Raw genomic sequence first — 23,132 nt, 5'->3', positions numbered from 1 at the left:
TCTAATTAGCCACGCACAGGCTTGAAATGCAAAAACAGCTAGGAAAATCAATGAAGTATGCAAATTCTCCTCACATATCCCAGCGCAGTTTCCTCTGTTCAGTTGGGGATTATATTCGGAGCAGGAGAATGAAGGAAATTCAGAATAGGTAGGAAAGAAGAGATTTCAATTTATTAATACCCAACAACACAAGAAAATCATAACTTTCCCCAGTGGCAGTAGGACATTACCATGCTACACAGTGCACGATCATTTCTTTAGAAATTTTTTGCTGCAATTCATTTTGTCAATATAGTCTGAAGCTAAAACTCTTGAGTATGAGTAGAGTACGTACTTCACAATGGACCAAAAATAGTTGCTTTTTTTTCAAGTTTTCTTCTATTTTTAACTGACAGGAACTGTAGTGTAAAAAAATTTCTAAAGAATTACACGGCAAACATGGTAGATGTCACATACTGCAGCTATCAAACATGACATTAAATTCTAAAGCCTCCAAACTTCCTGTGTCTAAGGCAGATAGTTAACTTCCTGTTGCATTGGTACTGTGGCTGACCATTGATGGAAAGTTTATTTGAACGAGTACATCATTGAATAATCTTAAATCTTGGAAACTATCTTATCTGATCAAGAGGGTCAGCGTTAACTTTTCTCTGATTTTTAACTTCACTGATTCAAACAGACCAGGAAGGTTAGAAAGTTGTACATGAACAACAGTCCTTCAAAATAACTATCGTCATGGAGACATTTTGAGTACTCACCTTGCTCCGTCACATGTTTTTTTATATATAATTTGAATGTTTACTGGTTGAAAAAAAGTATTTAAAGTTTAACAAAAATTAATAGGTGTTAAGCATGTATCTTCATGAAACAACTTAATATGTAAACATGGGGGCAGGTGCAGGACTTCTTTGTGTCGAAGCATAGACCAGTATTCACAGTGCCTCTCACCGTTCACAATACATGGTGCACGCCTACCATTGTTTGTTCGTACCTTACATTGAGTTCACGCTGAGATGTTAACAGTAACCCATTTGTTCATTTTTAATACACATACAAGAGAAAAAAAAAGTTAAATAAAAGGAGAATTCATTCATATTTTGAAACACACAGCTACATGTACCTTTTCTCAAAAGCTTTGCTCTGTGGAAAATTCACCTCTTGATACTTGGACCAGGGGTGGGGTTTGGGTTAAGAGGAGAAAATATTTATCTGACCAAAAAATCTATGAGAATCTTCGAACTGATGAGATGATAGGCAAAACCTGAGAATCTGGTTAGTGAACTGAAGGTTGAACCCATCCTCGTTTTCTGGCAAATGTACAGGTTTCCAAATAATGCAGAGCAGTGCCTTAACCCTTTGCACACTGAACATCCTTCAATGTTCTTATTTTCTATAATACAATATCAAGTGAGAAAAATCTCTGAAGTTCAAATATGGAAAGCATAAATGTGCATGAAATGCAGGCCATCTCGTGCTGGCCATCGAAACCCTTTGAACTATTGGCATCTCCTGAAACGTTCTCATTACCCTGGTATTCTCATTCCTCTGCCAAAACTATCACACAGTTCACAAACTGTGAAACTTCCTTCATTCTGTAATTTCTAAGCTACCACTGCCAATTTCACTGTCCTTCCTAATTCAATATCATCAGTAAATTAGACCACTATGTCTTTTGGGTTTCTGAATATAGGGCATTTATGTAAATGAGAAACAACAGTAGTTCCAGCACTGCGTTCTGAGGTAGACCATTCATTACCATTCTACTCCTCTAATGAGTACTCAATGTCTCATAGCCTTCAGGCAGATCCATTCCCTCTTTATTAATTGCCACAGACTTTTGTGTGGAATTTTATCAAAGCCCTTTGGGGGTAAATATACACCATGTTGTTCGGTTTCCCACAGGATACTTGGATTCTCACTCCTTAAAAGATGTCTTTCTTCTGTAGAAGATTTGGAGGAATGGCATGAATGGGCTGCTGTTGGCTAGTGATCCCACTGCTCTGAGGGTTCCATCTTTATCCTGTCAAATCCCCAAGTGGAAACTCAAGGCATTGATCTACTTATGGAAATTACCTCTGCTATGGACACAAGGGTGCAAGAGCTGGACAATAGCCTGAATTGCAACATGCAAATTGGATTAAATTTACAATTGAGTGAAAACAAGAAAGGTTCTGCATTTTAGACAACTGGGTATTGTGTGACAGAATACTAAAGATTGATGGGAAATGATAAGATTGACTTTTGATGCATCTTTGTAGATCAAACTGATCAAGACTGTTGGCAAATGTCATTTTGTTCACAATATTGGTAACTTGATTGCATCACGTGTGGCTAATGCATCTGTGTCAAAGCAATGATGAAAAATTTTGAATATAGGGCGTGATCTTACCTTCCATTCATCCACACTCCCGCTGCAGCGAAGTCGGAGAATTTGGCAGCCAGCCAAACCTCCGTTCACCGCGGCAGGATGGGAAAATCTCGCCGACGTGAACGGTAGTAAGATTTTGGCCAAGACGTTTAGCATTTTTACTTTGATTTAGAAAGCCCTGCAATGGTTAAAGTGCCTACCTTCTAGAACATTCCAGCAGGAGAGCGATCTGCCATTCCTTTTCCTGGAAATACATTAGTAGCAGGGTCATTGAATTCCTTGCTATTCACTAAGCTGTTTTTTTTCTCTTGCCTGCCAACTCTTATTGAAGTTGTTAATCAGAAAATTATAGGTCTGTGAGAAACATGTGTAGAAATAAGCAGGGTTTAGTTACTTTTTGACAAAATATTTTGGCAGGCATAGGCTTGGCTCAACATTGCTTCTTATTTAAGTCCGAACATTAACCTTGCACTGATCACAGTCATCTATCACTGCTGATGGAATTTGACCCTTGAGATGAGCATTTGTCAATTTTATTTCTAAATAAGCTGAGCTCCTAACATTGTCGTGCTTTACGCATCTTAAGACTGACTATACAAGGGAATAATTGGCACATTTATTTTGTTGACTAAACTTTAATGGAAATGCCTGGGCTTACACCCATGGCCAGGCCACATATTTACATGTCAGAGAGGAAATGCTTTGGACCTCTTGTTAATTTTAAACCATCTCCGTGGCTTCTGTGCTAATAGTCCGTTCAATTACATCTCTGAAATATGTAACTCCAGGTATTTTAAACACACTCAATCCTCTTGTTTTCTGACAAAAACAAGATCTATTATTGGAATTTTTCATGATATTGGGGTCCACAATCCTGGATCGTTCCTCATGCTCTTTCCTGAACCCATCCAAAGGCATCAATGTCTTGCCTCACAAATTTGAATGAATTCTTTGAGGAGGTAACTCTAAGTGTGTAGATGCAGGTCGAGCAGTTGATGTCATATACATGGGTTTTAGTAAGGCGTTTGATAAGGTCCCCCATGGTCAGCTCATGAAGAAAGTAAGGAGTTGTGGGATGGAGGGAAATTTGGCCGATTGGATAAGTAACTACAGACAGTTACCCACAGATCCGACCAAAGAACACACCCGTCAACTCAACACTCTGATCAAAACCTTTGATCCGGACCTTCAAAACACCCTCCGTGCTCTCATCCCACGTACTCCACGCGTTGGAGATCTCTACTGCCTCCCAAAGATACTCAAGGCAAACACACCTGGCCGTCCCATCGTTTCAGGCAATGGAACCCTGTGCGAGAACCTCTCCGGCTATGTCGAGGGCATCTTGAAACCCATTGTACAAAGAACACCCAGCTTTTGTCGCAACACTACAGACTTCCTACAGAAACTCAGCACACATGGAGCAGTTGAACCAGGAGCACTCCTCGTCACAATGGATGTCTCGGCACTCTACACCAGCATCCCCCACGATGATGGCATTGCTGCAACGGCTTCAGTTCTCAATGCCGTCAACTGCCAGTTTCCAGATGCAATTTTACAACTCATCCGCTTCATCCTGGACCACAATGTCTTCACCTTCAACAACCAGTTCTTCATCCAGACACACGGAACAGCCATGGGGACCAAATTCGCACCTCAATATGCCAACATCTTCATGCACAGGTTCGAACAAGACTTCCTCACCGCAGAGGACCTTCAACTGATGCTATACACTAGATACATCGATGATATTTTCTTCCTTTGGAGTCATGGTGAGCAATCACTGAAACAACTATATGATGACATCAACAAGTTCCATCCCACCATCAGACTCACCATGGACTACTCTCCGGAATCGGTTGCATTCTTGGACACACGCATCTCCATTAAGGACGGTCACCTCAGCACCTCACTGTACCGCAAGCCCACGGATAACCTCATGATGCTCCACTTCTCCAGCTTCCACCCTAAACACGTTAAAGAAGCCATCCCCTACGGACAAGCCCTCCGAATACACAGGATCTGCACAGATGAGGAGGATCGCAACAGACACCTGCAGACGCTGAAAGATGCCCTCATAAGAACAGGATATGGCGCTCGACTCATCGATCAACAGTTCCGACGCGCCACAGCGAAAAACCGCACCAACCTCCTCAGAAGCCAAACACAGGACACGGTGGACAGAGTACCCTTCATCGTCCAGTACTTCCCCAGAGCGGAGAAGCTACAGCATCTCCTCCGGAGCCTTCAACATGTCATTGATGAAGACGAACATCTCGCCAAGGCCATCCCCACACCCCCACTTCTTGCCTTCAAACAACCACGCAACCCCAAACAGACCATTGTCCGCAGCAAACTACCCAGCCTTCAGGAGAACAGTGACCACGACACCACACAACCCTGCCACAGCAACCTCTGCAAGACGTGCCGGATCATCGACACGGATGCCATCATCTCACGTGAGAACACCATCTACCAGGTACACGGTACCTACTCTTGCAACTCGGCCAACATTGTCTACCTGATACGCTGCAGGAAAGGATGTCCCGAGGCATGGTACATTGGGGAAACCATGCAGACACTACGACAACGGATGAATGAACACCGCTCGACAATCACCAGGCAAGACTGTTCTCTTCCTGTGGGGGAGCACTTCAGCAGTCACGGGCATTCAGCCTTGGATCTTCAGGTAAGCGTTCTCCAAGGCGGCCTTCACGACACACGACAGCGCAGAGTCGCTGACTAGAAACTGATAGCCAAGTTCCGCACACATGAGGACGGCCTAAACCGGGATGTTGGATTTATGTCACATTGTCAGTAACCCCCACAGCTTGCCTCCTGGGCTTGTAGAATCTCACTAGCTGTTCTGTCTGGAGACAATACACATTTCTTTAACCTGTGTTTAATGTTCCCTCCACCCACATTGTCTGTACCTTTAAGACCTGGCTGGCTGTAGGATGCGCATTCTAATCAGTATTTTGCAACTTGATTTTGTCTGTTTGCACTGTTTGAGAGCACATTTCCACTCCATCTGATGAAGGAGCAGTGCTCCGAAAGCTTATGGTATTTGCTACCAAATAAACCTGTTGGACTTTAACCTGGTGTTGTGAGACTTCTTACCGTATCTCATAGAAGACAGAGGGTGGTGGTGGATGGAAAATTTTCAGACTGGGGACCAGTTACCAGCAGTGTACCACAGAGATCAGTGCTGGGTCCTCTGCTTTTTGTGATTTTTATCAATGACTTGGAGGAGGGGGCGGAAGGGTGGATCAGTAAATTTGCTGATGACACCAAGATTGGTGGAGTAGTGGATGAGGTGGAGGGCTGTTGTAGGCTGCAAAGAGACATTGATAGGATGCAGAACTGGGCCGAAAAATGGCAGATGGAGTATAACCCTGATAAGTGCGAGGTGATTCATTTTGGTAGGACAAATTTGAATGCGGATTACAGGGTCAACGGTAGGGTTCTGAGGAATGTGGAGGAACAGAGAGATCTTGGGGTTCATATCCACAGATCTCTGAAAGTTGCCTCTCAGGTGGATAGAGCCGTGAAGAAGGCCTATAGTGTGTTAGCGTTTATTAACAGGGGGTTTGAGTTTAAGAGCTGTGGGGTTATGCTGCAACTGTACAGGACCTTGGTGAGACCACATTTGGAATATTGTGTGCAGTTCTGGTCACCTCACTATAAGAAGGATGTGGAAGCATTGGAGAGAGTGCAAAGGAGATTTACCAGGATGCTGCCTGGTTTGAAGGGTAGGTCTTATCAGGAAAGGTTGAGGGAGCTAGGGCTTTTCTCTTTAGAGCGGAGAAGGTTGAGAGGCGACTTAATAAAGGTTTATAAGATGAGGAGGGGGATAGATAGAGTGGACGTTCAGAGACTATTTCCTCGGGTGGATGTAGCTGTTACTAGGGGGCATAACTATAAGGTTCATGGTGGGAGATATAGGAGGGATGTCTGAGGTAGGTTCTTTACTCAGAGAGTGGTTGGGGTGTGGAATGGACTGTCTGCTGTGATAGTGGAGTCGGATACTTTAGGAACTTTCAAGCGGTTATTGGATAGGCACATGGAGCACACCAGGATGATAGGGAGTGGGATAGCTTGATCTTGGTTTCGGACAAAGCTCGGCACAACATCGAGGGCCGAAGGGCCTGTACTGTGCTGTACTGTTCTATGTTCTATGCTCTAATGTCCTTTTCAAGCTAAGGTGCTCCAGATTATTCGAAATGTCCAATCTGACAACCAGTAAGTACAAAGTGAGTCTTAAGTTCCTCAATTTATAAACAAAGCTGCTTGCAGGCTTGAGTTCATCTCAATTGACACACTCTGAGCCTGTGGGCATTTAACACCTCCCCCCGAAGTGGGTTTGGAGGCGGGGTGGGCATTTAAATTGGGTGGGTGGGTGCTGGGTGGAGACCCCACCACCTGCCTGCCTCTACCCCAATTGCCTGGGGCAGGAATGCTTAGAGACTGCCCCACCACCAGTTGAGGGTCTTATCCCGCTGCTGCTGGTATTTAACCAGCGGCAAGTGGGCTGTGGCCAGAGAGGAAGCTGAAAAGCAAATCATGTTGGGGTTGGTTGTGGACAGACCAAAAGAAAGCTAGATCTCACACCTGTTCTGTGCCATACATTAGCAATTAAGCAGTGAAGCCAAAACATTTCTCAAGGACATCTTCATTGCATCCACTGGTATTATCGCTAGACTATTAATCTAGAAACTGAGCTAGTGTTCTGGGGACCTGGGTTTGAATCTCGCCATGGCAGATGGTGGACTTTCAATTTTAAATACATCTGGAATTAAGAATCTACTGATGACCATGAAACTATTGTCGATTGTCAGAAAAACCCATCTGCTTCACTAATGTCCTTTAGGGAAGGAAGTCTGCCGTCCTTACTTGTTCTGGCCTACATATGAATCCAGGGCCACAGCAATGTGGTTGGCTCTCAACTGCCCTCTGAACAAGGGCAACTAGCGATGGGCAACAAATGCTGGCTAGCCAGCGATGCCCAAATCTTATGAATAAGAAAAAAAATCCCTGCTTCCTCCTGCATCCCCATTTCCAACCCCGCAGCCCGGCAGAGGGTGAACCTGACTAATTAAATGCAAAATCAGGGAAGTAAATAGTCGCCAACATTTTTTCCCACAAGATGCTGGGGCTTTAGCCCGTTTACACTTCATTTCCTGATGGTGGTGAGGTCGCATCATCTGTAAGGAGCAGCCTGAGAGGGTGCTGGAGACAGATTTAATCACGGCCTTAAAAAGGAAGCTCGATAAGCACTTTGCAGGGCTACGGGGAAAGGACAGGGGGATGGTGGGACAAGCTGAATTGCTCTTAAAGAGAGCCAGCGCAGACTCAACAGACTGAATGACCTCCTTCTAAGTTATAATCATTCTACGATTCTATTTTTAAATTCATCTTCTCATTTATTTGCATGCAACTCAAGTTGTTGATACCTACAAAAGGTTAGCATTTCGATTTCGGATTTATCCAACAGTAACGCAACATTGCTGTTCGTAATAAAAAGGTAAAAAAAGCTGGAAATACTGGCAGCATATGTGGAGAGAGAATCCTTCCCTAAACTCATTCTTCTAAAATCCAGAAGAGTTCAAATCAGCAAATAAGAAAAAAACATGAATAGAACTGATTTGCCTGGCTCTATGAACTATATTGCCAAGACTTGCGTACTGAATGTGGGCCACAGAAGAACACTCAAAGCTTAATCTGTTATTTCATTGGTTAAAAAGTCAACTTGAATCATACAATTCCAACATGCAGCTGACAAATGTATTATCAGCGCATGTCAAATAGCAAATGTTTTCCTCATTTATTATCACCTTCTGATTCCTACTGCTAGTCTAGTTATCCATCTAACCAGTTAGGTATTAAATGCATGAGCTTTAACCTCCTTTAACTTGAAGCACCTTAACAAATGCCATAGGAAATTATTTTCTCAGCGTAACCCTTAACCACTAATTCCTCCAAGAATTCCAGTAGATAAGTGAAGCATGATATTTTGTTTCTAAATGCATACTAAATCCATTGACCCCCCTCCTCTGCTATCATCATGGAGAATGCTGTCACATATTTTCCCCACCATAGATGCTAGGTCATTAATTTCCAGATTTAGCAAAGAAGTAATGTACAACATCACACAGGATCATAGTTAGGATACAGCTGGAGCACGGTCTTTGTTCTGGACAGGAAACATATATAAATAATGGAAAAGATGTAGCGTAGTAGATTCACTCTCTGATAAAAGGGCGAGGGGGTTACATTTTGGAAGAGAGATTTCAGAAGTTAGGACTTTTATTGATTAGTGTTTGCAGAGTTGAGGTATGACTCAACAAAAGTCTTCAAAAGGGTTATAAGTTAAATGGTGATAGATTGCTTTCACTGGTTGGTGAGGTAGGAAGTCACAAAAAGAATTTGGGGTGACACGGTGGCACAGTGTTTAGCATTGCTACCTTACAGCGCCAGGTACCCAGGTTCAATTCTGGCCTTGGGTCACTGACTGTGTGGAATTTGCACATTCTCCCCGTGTCTGCGTGGGTTTCCTCTGGATGTTCTGGTTTCCTCCCACAGTCCAAAGATGTGTGCAGGTTATGTGGATTGGCCAAGCTAAATTAACCCTAGTGTCAGGGAGACTAGCTAGGGTAAATATGAGGGGTTATGAGAATAGGGCTCCTTTATAGTGGGATTGTGGTCGGAGCAGACACGATGGGTCGAATGGGCTCCTTCTGCACTGTGGATTCTATGTATTGAATAGGACGATGTAGGTAACAATTATTTTCTCAGTAGATTTCATGCAGCCCACCACAGTGGAAAAAGATGCTGGCCAGGCCCACTTAATCAGTCAACCGGCAGTGGGAAAACCTCCTAAAGGGAAGCTAAATAGAGGCACGAAGTAGAAATATATAGAATATACTGATAAGGTTAGATGAAGGAGGTTAGCAGGAAGCTCATGTGAAGCATAAATGCCAACACAGACTACATTGGCTGAATGGCCTATTTCTGTGTTGCAGATTCTAAGTAACCTTCAGCTTCTGAATCTATAGCCCAAATCCAAATTTAACACTAACTTATAGTACACACAATCCTGATATCAATTACACAGCAAATTTCATATCTCTCTCATGAATTCCCACCTCACTTTAAGTGTTGTTGCTTCCACTCTTTCATGTTACTTAGCTCATTGAGCAAAGCCGTTAAGTTCAATGAGTAACTGGAGGAGCACACTAGAATCACTAGGGTTGATTTTATCTCAGGGTGTGAGGCAGAAGAGAACCTCCGCCGCCGCCCGCCCAACAGGGAACTCGTTATGAGACCCCGGCCATTTTAATATCCAGGCATCATTTAAATAATTCAGGATTAGCCTTCTACCTGAAATTGAAAGGGATGTCAGGGCTGGGGGAGGTGATTGCAAAAATCAGATCATGAGCCCAAAGGAATGGTTCCCCAGCACAAAGATGGCTGCATGTAATAGCACCACTATTCCCAGCCACAAGGGGGAGGATTGGGAGATTTCCCCGTCTATCAGATCTGGAGCCTACAGTGCTCTAAATGACTGGGATTGATTTTACGTACAAGTTCTGATCATTCAGGCTCTTTTAAAATAGACTACAAATAAAATCTGTTTGTTGAAAAATGCACTGTTTGGCTGTTAGTACTGCCTCACCACCAATTCATTATCTGGTGCATTGCGTGAGGAAAACTCATGAGTAGCACTTGACACTAACCACAAGCCACTCCTTCCCTCCCCACTTTACCACATGTTTGACCCATAGACTCCCTACAGTGCAGAAGAAGGCCATTTGGCCCATTGAGCCTGCACCGACAACAATCCCATCCTGGGCCTATCCCCATAACCCCACGTATTTAACCTGCTAATCTACCTGGCACTAAGGGGCAATTTAGCATGGCCAATCAACCTAACCTGCACAACTTTGGAGTGTGGGGTGAAACTGGAGCACCCAGGGGAAACCCACACCAACATGGGGAGAACGTGCAAACTCCACACAGAGGGAAAGTTGTTATGGCCTCGCTCATCTTGAAACCATAAAATCCCACCCAAGGTCAATGGACCTTTTCATGGTCTGCCCCTCACCTGCTTCGATTCTTGTGGCAGACGGGACGGTAGAGCTCTGGCCAGATAGTCAACCAAGGCCAGAATTGAACCCGGGTCCTCATCGCTGTGAGGCAGCAGTACTAACCACTGTGCCACCGTGCCAACCATGCCACAACATCCAACATCACTACTTCTTCACTTTTTGATGATTTCAAAATGTGAGAGAATATAGAAGGGTGACAAAAGTAGATAGCAAACACCCCAGGTAAGACAAGTGAACAGAGGGAAGCAGAGGAAAATCCTGATGTTTGCATCTGACACCAGATGGCGCTGCACTTTAAAATAACCCAACACACAAAGCTTCAACGTAAGCTTTCTTGTTAAGATTTTTTTTAATTAGGAAGGACCTTTTAAAATCAATAATTAGAAGCAAAATAATTACAATTACAAACACGTACAAGTATTGTCAGCCCAGTTGTGAGAACAGGCAATTAGAAGCTCAATAAAGAGGAGCTTTGAAACCAATTACAGCAGTCTCATTCTCACTGCTTATGTGAAACTCAGTCAGGAGCAGGTATGTGTTGATCTGTTATGTCCCTCACTTGGGAATAAAAGACTTGAAAGATTCGACTACTTCATGATCTGAAGCAAAGTTTTACCATCGCTTCCTTTGTTGCTGCATGGTGGCGTAGTGGTTAGCAGTGCTGCCTCACAGCGTCAGGGACCCAGGTTCGATTCCAGGTTGGGTCACTGACTGTGCAGAGTCTAAATGTTCTCCCTGTGTCTGCGTGGGTCTCCCCCCACAGTCCAAAAGACGTGCTGGTTAGGTGCATTGGCCATGCTAAATTCTCCCTCAGTGTACCCGAACAGGTGCTGGTTAGATGCTTGACCATGCTAAATTCTTCCTCAGTGTACCCAAACAGATGCTGGAGTATGGTGACTAGGGGATTTTCACAGTAACTTCATTGCAATGTTAATGTAAGCTTACTTGTGATACTAATAAATAAACTAAGCAACAATTAGAAATACTAAGATAAAAGCAAAATACTGTGGATGCTGGAATCTGAGACAAAAGCTCTGATGAAGAGTCATCCAGACTGGAAATGTTGGCTCTATTCTCTCTCCACAGATGCTGTCAGACCTGCTGAGATTTTCCAGCATTTTCTGTTTTTGATTAGAAATACTAAAACTGTTGAAGAAGCAAAGTGAATTGAATCACTGAAGATCAGTAACAATGATAGTCAATTAATGTAATTAATGTAATATTTTACCAATTAAAATAAGCAAAGCTGGATCATCTAAGAAATGGAGAGGTGGTGTAGTGATTTTGTCACTAGAATCGTATTCCCCAGATTTAGGGTAATGCTTTGGGGACCAGGGTTCGAATCCCACAATGGCAGATGGTGAAATTAGAATTCAATAAAAATCTGGAATTAAAAAGTCTACTGATGACCAGGAAACCATTGTCGATTGTTTTAAACATCCATCTGGTTCACTTATGCCCTTTAGGGAAGGAAGTCTCACCTGATCTGACCTACCTGTGATTCAACATCCACAGCAATGTAGCTGACTCTAAATGGCCTACAAGCCACTCAGTTCAAGGGTAATTAGGGATGGGCAATAAATGCTGGCACAACCAGTGATGCCCACATTTTGTGATAGAATTTTGTTTTAATAAATCAAATCGAAGTATTTATTTAGCTATTCCTTCTGTTAATTAATCACCATGATAAACATGAGGCTGCATATGTCGACTTGATGTTTTGAATTATCAGGCAGAGTTCTCTCATTTTGAGACCCGTGCTGGGGCAGGAATGTGGAATGTTTCCCGCTGCAGTGGCTGGTGGGAAAACACGCCAAATCATCCAGCCTCAACCTCATTAATTATGCAGCCAGGTGTTTCACTCCGTATTCAGTGTTGGGATGGGCCTGGATGGTGTGTAGTCCGGCTTCGTGTCTGGACGTCATATTGAAAAGGCGCCAACATCACTGGCCCACTCTTGAAGAAAGAAGGTGCATCTCCTGAAAATGAAGGTAGATCTTTGGGAGCACTCCCTGAGACCAGAAGATGGATCTCCAGGAACATTCTGAGGCTGAAGGTGGACCCCCTCCAGGACACCTACGGTCCACCTAAAAATGCTTCCTGACCCACTACTGTGGTGTTCTTTGGTTGAACTCCGAAGGCAGCCCCAGACACTGTTCAGATGAATCCTGTCGTCTGCCCACCATGTTGTAGGAACATGTTTTACGCCAGCATGTTTCCCTACAGGTATCACTGAAAGTCTGGCATGTTGGGGGGGCGAGGCTTTATCTGCATCACATTAACGGAATGCAGATGAGGTTCACGTCAGCCTCCCAGGGTTTCCTGATCTGCCAATGGGAGGAGGGTGGAATGGGGGGTTGGGGTGGGGGTGGTGGGAGGGGGGGGGTGGTGGAGAATTCCATCCATCATTGTTATGGGTCATAAAAATCTGCATAATAGCATGTCACGGTCTAAATGCCAAAATCTGCCTGCCCCAGATCCCCTTCAAAGTTCACAAGATTAAGGGGACTGATTTAATTCACATACCAGTGAATTGCTGCCGCTCTGGGTGAATCTGGGGCACCCAGCAGTTCCACACGGCTATGAAGTGCTGATGAAAGGTCATCAACTAGAAACATTGGCCGCAATCCTCTTGTAGTGTCCTGTGTCCCAATGGCTTTGAATGGGAGTTTGCACATTCTCCTCGTGTCTGCGTGGGTTTCCTCCGGGTGCTCCGGTTTCCTCCCACAGTCCAAAGATGTGCGGGTTAGGTTGATTGGCCAGGTTAAAAAATTGCCCCTTAGTGTCCTGGGATGTGTAGGTTAGAGGGATTAGTGGGTAAAATATGTGGGGGTAGGGCCTGGGTGGGATTGTGGTCGGTGCAGACTCGATGGGCCGAATGGCCTCCTTCTGCACTGTAGGGTTTCTATGATTTCTATACTCGGCTGGACCGCAAATGTGCAGGATTTGCATTTGTAGGCAGGGTGACTGCTCACAAACAATCACATGGCAACCAGTCAATTAGATATTCCTGGATGAAGTTTCTGGTCAATTATCTTGCGTGGATGGGTAGACATTAAGAACCTGCCATTAACTCACCTATCTAAGGTCTGGACACCATATTAAACAGCACCCAGACAGGCATTCACTCCCTGCAACTCAACAGCATTTGGCTGCTCTGCAAGTGGACACCTTCAGACTACAGCTACTGCTGGAACTTTCCGATCTCCCCACCCCAGATAACTTCAATTGATGCTACCATCTGCTAGTCTAGAATGATGGTCCCAGAGCAAACAGTGAGAGCCCAAAGTTTAGCGATGCCTCCCTGCAGGTTGTCCGCTGTGCCATTTGGGACTGGCTCCTGTTCCCCAGCGATGGCAACAGGAGGCTATCCCACCTCACCAAGGTAGCTTGAACACAGCACGCTGTGAAGTTTAGCAGCTGCAGAGTCCACAAGCAAAACTGGGCCCAGTTCAGAAAGTGAGTCAACAGCCTCCTACATTTCACAAGGGTAAATGGCTACGGTCACTATAAAGTACCAGTCACATGGTCATCAAGCAACCTAAATGTGTGAGTGGAGAGGGATGCCACACAGGAGACTGAGTTCTCGGCCTCAGCACCAGATGAAATGTGTGGGCACCAGTTTACGCTGTGAAAGTTGCAGTAGTTGCAGGGGAGTGCGTGGGAGGTGACCATAGCTGTTAAAGGCCTGCATGCACATTAAAAGGGATTAGGAGCCCATTGAAATGACACTCGATCCTTCTTTCTGCCTGCAGGACAAGAGTGCATAACATCAGGGAGCAGGCGAAGATGGACGGAGATGTCTGAGGAATCAGTATCCTGACCCTCACAGAAAAGGAGGCTGCGGAACTGGCATTGGAGAACAGTAGCCAATCCTAATGCCAATGGAGAATTTCAGGGCATCAGAGTGAAATTCAGTCGAAAATATTTTAACAGCACAAAAGGTTTCACCGGTTTCTATTCATTCTATGGATATTATAAGTCATGTGTCAATACATGGTTTGGATCATCAATGGTCATTATGTTAGGGGTTGTACAGACCATTGATGGTGCATTGAAAGTGTGGCACTCCATTGATTATTAATGATGGGTGATGTGGGCCTGTGGAAACACTATTTTGGGGCCTCGGAAGTAGCGGCAGCTCCGAGTCTCTTGCTAGTTGAGACAATATTGGCAAGGTTGGAGGTTTTTGAAACTTGGTAGGTGAGCTAACCTGTGGTGCTCACTCCTTTGTCGTCCATCGGAAGTTCTGGTCTAAATAGCGTCTGCAGCTGAGGCATTCCAAATATTGCCGATGAATGCACAGAGTTTTTCAAAAGGTACTGCCAGTAGTTGGAGTGCGTGTTACTGAGTCAGGTTCCAAATATCCTGGTTGTTCACACTTTAAAATAATACCCCTAAGATTTTGTATCCCAATCAATGTGAATAAATTTGTCTGCAGCAAACTTGTCAAAACCTTCACCATTTTGAGAATTTCTGTTAAGTCAACTTGTCTCCTTTCCAGCAAGATCAAACACAACTTCCTTAATAATTCTTGGTTAAAGTCCAACAGGTTTATTTGGAATCATGAGCTTTCGGAGCACTGCTCCTTCATCAGGTGAGTGGAAAGGTGGGTTCAGAGACAAAATCTATATATGCTATGTTTGCGAACCCACCTCTCCACTCACCTGATGAAGGAGCAGTGTTCCGAAAGCTCGTGATTCCAAATAAACCTGTTGGACTTTAACCTGGTGTTGTGAGACTTCTTACTGTGCCCACCCCAGTCCAACGCCGGCATCTCCACATCATTAATAATTCTTCACTAAGGTCAGTTAACGAAGATCAGGTCATTATCTTGGCCACAGCTTCTCACTGTACCTCTTGCATGTTAACACAAATGATAGATAACTCTCAACAAGCAAAACAATAAATAAGAACCCAATAAAACAGTGATAAAGCAGCATAAAGTCTATTATTAAACTAACAGTATCATAATAGTTAGCTCCTTAGTAAAGCTTATTTTGCAGCAAATGCAATTCAGTTTATGATAATGTATGGGCAGTAAAAATGTGTCAAATACAAAATGTTTTAAAACGCTACATTTAATTTTAAATATTTCCAATTAAAAAGTTCTTCATTTATAGAACTTTCATCTATCAAAGCATCAATTTTATATTTAGCCTTGCAGTAAGCTTCCATATAATTGCGATTCTTGTTATGCACATGGACAGGTAGATCAGAGCACTTTGAGACAACTTTCATTCACCAAACGGTAAGTACAGATGAAGGTCATCTTGTCCAACTAACTTATCCTTAAATGGAAACCTGTATTCCACCTGCTCACATTGCTGCAACAACTGCTTTTTAAATGTGTTGTTGCTTTCACAACCCAACCGGATAGTAATGATCCTTTGCTTGAATCAGTCTTGAACTTGGCTTTTACTAGTTTGTATTCAAGTCACTTAACTCTCAAAGGAATATTTAAATGGTGCACTTTTAAAACTTATGGCAATGCCTTACATGAATACACTACAGGTAGGAATCTAATCAATGCATAAAGGTGTTCTAGATTCTGCAGTTTATCAATGACGATGTAGAATTCAGTAAAAGTACAGACTATTGCTAGTGAAGTGAATATGTGGTGAAGAGAAGAGGCTTCACTGCTGTAAATGTAATGGAAATTCAATAGCCGAAAGGTCAAACGAGGCATCATTACAATGCAATGGAAACTCAATTCAAGGCATGCAAGTTTTGAGATACGTTCAACATATAACGAATTTTTAACTAACATCATCAGCACAATGTAAACCAGCTCAAAGGTTTTTTTAAAAAATATCTTTCATCCACCTGTATTTTCATTCAAAAGATGAAACTAACATTAAGAGCTTTGATGTGTTTTGGAAAATTTAAAAAAATGAAAAGAAAAACCATGATGTGAATGAAGGTGAAAATGTTGCCACACAGCAAAGCTATTGCATTAAGGTACATGCAGAAAGGTCAGTATACACTGAATGACAAAATACCATTACAAACCGCATTTTATTCCACTTACCTACCAACTGTTAATTTAGGGAGCGCACAGACACTAGAAGTCTGTGCTTACAGGGTAACATACACTCTATTTTTGCCATCAGTTGCTTTACAGGTCAGATATTATTTAAGAGAATGAATCAGACCAGAATATTAAATTTACAGAGATAATCTATAATTGATTAAGGATATTTATGCAGTTCCAAATTAGTTTGGGTTCAGAACAAGCAGTCAAAATGTATATGGGCAGAACTTTATCACTGCACCATGGAGGGGGCAGGGTTGTAAAATGTGGTGAGCCATTCAAAAGTCCATTGACTTTGGTGGGATTGGAAAATCCCACTGGAGGGAGGGGTATAAAATTCTGCCCATGAATTCCAGCATCAACAAGAGATCCCACTTATTCTCTGTTCATTCCAATGAGTTATTAGATCACATTTTGTTCCCCAATTAACCAGTATATAAATACTTGTTTAAAAAAAGCAGTGGATTACAAGTGGGGTAACACAAGCATGAAACCAGAAATTCAGCATCACAGTGACTCAAATGTATCAGGGCAGTCAAATTACAAGAACATAATCTTTACATTTTGATGTATTAATGTGCAAGTTATAACAGCGTCTTTTTTAGAAGAGCCAGGATAATAAAAGTCTGTGTCTGAACAATCTAGTCAAGAACTTAAAGTCCAAAGTCAAATTGCAAACCTGAGTCATTCATTCTGACATTGCTTTTGTTCTGTACAACAACATGCTTTCCTACACTGTCTCATCACATGAATCAATGACTATGATTAAGGACACCTAATTTAAATCAATGGATGGATAACATCGGAGAAGACTATTAGAGTTTTATTCAAGTGTATGAAATTAGCAAGTACTTTCCCCTCCCCAGAATCACTCGGGTGTACTTTTTATGCTGTATTTGTTGTAAAGTGACAAGAAATTAATTTTTGAAGACACATCTTGACACAAGCGTGGGCTATATGGAATCCATTTCCCTGTACACTGGCAACGCTGACAAGAACTGAAATTCATGATATGGAAGGAAAGCTCAGAGCAGCTCGAAGTATTGAACTTTTGGGCATTTTAACAATAAATGAGCTGTCAAGTGAGCTGAACCAGAAGATGTAAACATGATATGACTCCCCATTGGGGAAGCACACAGTCCAGTTTCTGGAAATCATGTGTTCTTTAGCAAAATGGATCCAGATTCCGACCAGGGAAGTGAACCATGGCTGATAACAGCCTGGTTTTACTTTGACTGCATAAGCAATCATTACAGATTATGTCAGTTTCTCACTTTTTCTGCATTCATTTGGACTTTCTTCCTTTTTGTAGATAACAACTAGTTGCCCAATGTTCAGTAAAGTCCCTTTATTGTAGCATTTCATCAGAAAAACTTCAAGGACTCTTAACATCCTGTGGTCTCTTTCAAAATAGGATGCTAGAGACAGCAACTTGCAACAACTTGGATATTGGTTATTTATCAGACTGAATTGTTAAATTGCGTAATGAAATGAAACAAGAAGAATTGTGATTTGAAAGTGTACCATTCTTCTGAAGAATTTTCTGCAAGCTTTGGTTTTTTGCAAATCACAAGTAAATCATGTCAGAATGTCTGTTCTAGTTGACGTTAAATGGGTCAAAGCTGATCTATCTGGCTTCTTAGCTCTTTCCTCTCCCCAAACAAAACAAAACTCACCAGACAGTTTTCATCAAGGCAGTATCCCTATAATAAGACATTGGTTTCCAAAAGTTGTCTAACACAATGTCAGCAGCTGGTAGACAAAATAGAAACAGGAGACAAAAATCTGTTGGTCATGTTCTAAGTGGTTGTATTGGGGTCACACCTGGGGCTGCCCTCCAGCACCAAATCCACTGGGGCAAGAGGGTGGCACCACCACATGAACATGAGAAGGATGGATACATATGCCACTTTGTGTACATCTCTGGTACAAACTTACATCATTTGAAAGGCTGAAAATTGCATCTGGTCTTTACTGTTTTCTGTTAATGAGGTGTTCTGTCATTTGCCCACTAGAGGACAATCCAAATCCCAAAAGGTATTTCAGTCCCAATGGTCTAGTGATGATGGAATGCATTAATCTCAGGTATTACAATAATGAAGAGCAAAGAAAATTACAGCACAGGGATAGGCCCTTAGGGCCCTCCAAGCCTGCATCGACCATTTGCTCGTCTGAACTAAAACCCCCTACCCTTCCGGAGATCATATCCCTCTATTCCCATCCTATCCATGTATTTGTCCAGACTCCCCTTAAAAGTCACTATCGTATCTGCTTTCACGACCTCCCCAGCAACGAGTTCCAGGCAGCCAACACCCTCTGCGTAAAAAACTTGCCTCGTACATCTCTTTTAAACCTTGCCCCTCGAGCCTTAAACATATGCCCCCTTGTAATTGACTCTTCCACCCTGAGAAAAAGCTTCTGACTATCCACTCTGTCCATGCCCCTCATAATCTTGTAGACTTCTATCAGGTTGCCCCTCAACCTCTGTCCATAATGCTCATGGTTTTGAACCATTTGGCTAGTATTTAAAATTTTTAAGTTCAAAAAAAGACCTGTGATTTCTTCACAAGAGTATCCATTGGCATCAAATGTCCAGTGGAAAGGACATAACCAAAATCAGTTTTCTTTTGGTGGGGGTGGTGGGAAATAGTCTAATAATGCTTCAGACATTGGCTGCTTCAGGCTAAAATTAGATGTTAAGATTTCTGGTTTCATGGATTGCATGCAAGGAAAACTTTTATATTGAAAAATTGCCATTTTACACTCATTGAACAGACTGTGATAATACATACTAATAATCAAAATCAATCAAAAAAATCAATCACAAAGTGAAATTATAAATGCAACAGCGCAATAGGTAGTTAAAAAATAGTCACAAGTCACTTTTACTGGACTTGTTAGACAATTATGTTAACTCATGAAACTGGTCCAGCATATACAGTACCCTAGGGCCCTTTCCCTATGGAAGCACCACTCAAAAACACATCTAAACAAAATCCTTTGTAGGTAGTAATGAGTACTTCAGATTGCACCCATAGCAGCTTAAATTTACATGAGGAAAAGGAAATCGATATGTCAAAGAAGAAGTCCCTTCTTTAGCTCAGTGCATTATGGTGAAAGGGTTAAGGATTGAGGTTCAGTCAAAGGAAATGCTTCAGCAAACAAATCATCTGAGCTTCACACCCTCTTATTTAGCTGCTGATTTCACTGTCAAAACTTGTTTGTAGCACTTCAGAAGAAATCCAAAATCTTACTGACGTGTAAAACATTTCTGTGCAATGCTCTCCAGTAAAGAAAGGACCCAGGGCTGCACTGTGGCCAGTGGCATTGTCGATAAATAGATTCATTTTACAGCTGCCGTCACATCCACAATAAACCAGCTTTACAATCTTATGCAGCATTAAGAGTGACCATGCCACGCCTTTCCGCTGACCTTTAAGAGCGACCGTGTTTTTAAAAAGTTTGGCTTACCTCTTCTAGCTGACTGTGTACATGCTGGACTATTAGATCAATGGCAACCATGTTACCTCCTCCTTAAAGCAAAAGGGAATAGGTAAAACATCGATTGCAGTGACAAGGCCAGCAAAAACAGATATGTTTTCAAATTAACTTTTGCCACCTCCCCCGCATTGCCTTTCAATAGAAATTGCGTCCTACATTCAGTCACAGTTTGGGGTGTTTGAAACTGGTATCAAGTTCGCTAGCAAGCAAGGTGCATTTACATGATCAAATAATGATGTCCTGGATTATGTGGGTGCCTTTAATTTAGGCACATCTGGGAAAGACAGAGTGAAACGAAAGAGGTGAAATCACACTACGATAATAGTGTATCAGCTTTTGTATGACATTAGTTTGCTCACCATTTTAACACGCAATGTGAGCATGTTTAAAATGTTTTAAAATATCAAAGAAATTTCATGGATGCGTCTTTAAAGTTTGCCAATGGAACAAAATAGTCTCACAAGCATGCAAATTATTGACAAACAACTTTCAATCTATTATTGTTATATCATTTGTGCATTTTGAAAATAATTTTCCAGTGCTCTCCACGACTCAATTTTACAGTGGTGGTCTAACAACATGTAGTCCTTGTTAGTTACCCTGTACTATGTGTGTGTTGGTGGAGAAAGAGTAACGATGGGAATTAAAAATGGACATTTTTTGGGGTCAGGTGGGGCATGGTAGGCTCCAGCTGTAATCCAAGCTACTATCCATTTAATTTACATTAGTGTGTTAATATGTAAAATCTTTAAGGGTCAAAGGCACAAGTCATATCAAGTCAGTGAACCTGCACTTCCAGTACACAGTCTCACTGAACAGGAGTGGCACAGTGGTTAGCACTGCTGCCTCACAGCGCCAGAGACCCAGGTTCAATTCCGGCCCTCGGGTCAGTGTCTGTGTGGAGTTTGCACATTTTCCCCGTGTCTGCATGGGTTCCCTCTGGGTGCTCCAGTTTCCTCCCACAGTCCAAAGATGTGCGGGTTAGGTTGATTGGCCATACTAAATTGACCCTAGTGTCTGGGGGAGTTGTAGGGTAAATATGTGGGGTAACGGGAATAGGGTCTGGGTGGGATTGCGGTTGGTGCAGACTCAATGGGCCAAATGGCCTCCTTCTGCACTGGAGGGATTCTATGATTCTAGGAGTTTGGACATTGGCGTACAACATTGTAATATTGATTCTACATCTTGCAAATCTATTGAGCACTGCTTCTGGGAGTTCAGGATTACTGGATTTACCTGTATTTTGGAAACATGACTCAAATTAGTAGAACACTAATCATTAGCAGCATTGGTTGCAGTCTCATTAAAGCAATGCAACACATCCTTAACTTCAATTCTTATTAACACTTAAATTGCTTGAAAGATTTTAGCTTCACTTTATCCATTTAGATCTCAAGCTAGTAAACTTCTCTAATGGAAAGTTCAACAACCACATAAACAACTTATATAAATATCCATCGAAGTGAACTGAATGAAGGATTTCAGAGATAGTTATATTAAACCTCATTGTAGATTCAAACACAAATTATTGAAAAGGCAATTCCTTATACTTGCTGGAGTTTAGAAGAATGAGAGAAGATCTCATAGAAACCTACAAAATTCTCACTGGACTAGACAGCGTAATTGCAGGAAAGATGTTTCCAATGGCGGGGCAGTCCAGAACCAAGGGTCACAGTCTAAGGGTAAACCATTTAGAACTGAGATGAGGAGACATTTCTTCACCCAGAGTGGTGAGCCTGTGGAATTCACTACCACAAAAATCAGTTGAGGCTAGATCATTACACAGAGTCATAGAGGTTTACAGCATGGAAACAGGACCTTCGGACCAACTTGTCCATGCCACCCTTTTGTTTTTAAACCACTAAGCTAGTCCAATTGCCTGCATTTGACCCATATCTCTCTATACCCTTCTTACCTATGTAACTGTCTAAATGCTTGTTAAAAGACAAAATTGTACCCGCCTCTATTACTACCTCTTGCAGCTTGTTCCAGACACTCACCACCGACTGTGTGAAAAAATTGCCCCTCTGGACCCTTTTGTATCTCTCCTTTCTCACCTTAAACCTCTGCCTGTTAGTTTTAGACTTCCCTACCTTTGGGAAAAGATGTTGACTATCCAGCTGATCAAGGCCTTCATTATTCATGTTTTCAAGAAGGAGTTAGATATAGCACTTGGGGCAAAAAGAGTCAAAGAAATGGGAGTGGAGGAGGGAAAACGAGAACAGGTTACTGAGTTGGATGATCAGCCATGAAATTAATAAATGGCGGAACAGGCTCAAAGGGCTGAATGGTCGAATTCCTGCTCATATTTTGTATGTAAGGTTCGTCACCCAGATCACAGGATTTCTGAATTTGCGTTTTAGTCCAGCTAGAGCAATAGTTTAAAAAAAAATTCAAAAGAACTATACAAAATGCTGAAAGAATCGCACGAAGCCAGCAGGCAGGTACAACAAGCAATTGAAAAGGTAAACAGAATGTTTTTTGATTTGATTTGATTTATTATTGTCACACGTATTAACATACAGTGAAAAGTTTCTTGCATGCCATACGGAGAAAACATACCGTTCATAGAGAAGGAAAGGAGAGAGTGCAGAATGTAGTGTTGCAGTCATAGCTAGGGTGTAGAGAAAGATCAACTTAATGCCAGGTAAGTCCATTCAAAAGTCTGACAGCAGCAGGGAAAAAGCTGTTCTTGAGTCGGTTGGTACGTGACCTCAGACTCTTGTATCTTTTTCCCGAAGGAAGAAGGTGGAAGAAAGAATGTCCGGGGTGCGTGGGATCCTTAATTATGCTGGCTGCTTTGCCGAGGCAGCGGGAAGTGTAGACAGAGTCAATGGATTGGAAGCTGGTTTGCGTGATGGGTTGGGCTACATTCACGACCTTTTATAGTTCCTTGTGGTCTTGGGCAGAGCAGGAGCCATACCAAGCTGTGATGCAACCAGAAAGAATGCTTTCTATGGTGCATCTGTAAAAGTTAATGCGAGTCATAGCTGACATGCCAAATTTCCTTAGTCTTCTGAGAAAGTAGAGGCGCTGGTGAGCTTTCTTAACTATAGTGTCGGCATGTTAGCCTTTACTGCAAGTGGGATAGAGTATTTTTTGGTTTTGGTCTCCTTATTTCGGA

General features: G+C 42.5%; 1 protein-coding gene across 3 annotated transcripts in view; it reads right to left on the bottom strand.

Annotated features, from left to right (window-relative positions):
* LOC144508544 (uridine-cytidine kinase-like 1) overlaps positions 1 to 23,132 on the bottom strand; it is a 137,047-nt gene that overhangs the window by 24,649 nt on the left and 89,266 nt on the right. For 2 of the 3 annotated variants that reach the window (XM_078236573.1, XM_078236575.1), the window contains exons 7-8: positions 19,979 to 20,040; positions 75 to 94 (exon numbers count right to left, since the gene is read on the bottom strand). In XM_078236573.1, the coding sequence (XP_078092699.1) occupies positions 75 to 94; positions 19,979 to 20,040 (82 nt within the window). Of the gene's footprint in view, positions 1 to 74; positions 95 to 991; positions 1,009 to 19,978; positions 20,041 to 23,132 lie in introns of all 3 variants that reach the window. The other variant, XM_078236574.1, reaches the window with a different exon arrangement.

The sequence above is a fragment of the Mustelus asterias genome, chromosome 20 (assembly GCF_964213995.1).
Source record: "Mustelus asterias chromosome 20, sMusAst1.hap1.1, whole genome shotgun sequence".
NCBI lineage: Eukaryota > Metazoa > Chordata > Chondrichthyes > Carcharhiniformes > Triakidae > Mustelus > Mustelus asterias.
The sequence above is the reverse complement of the archived record's forward strand: the minus strand, read 5'-3'. Positions and strand labels throughout refer to the sequence as shown.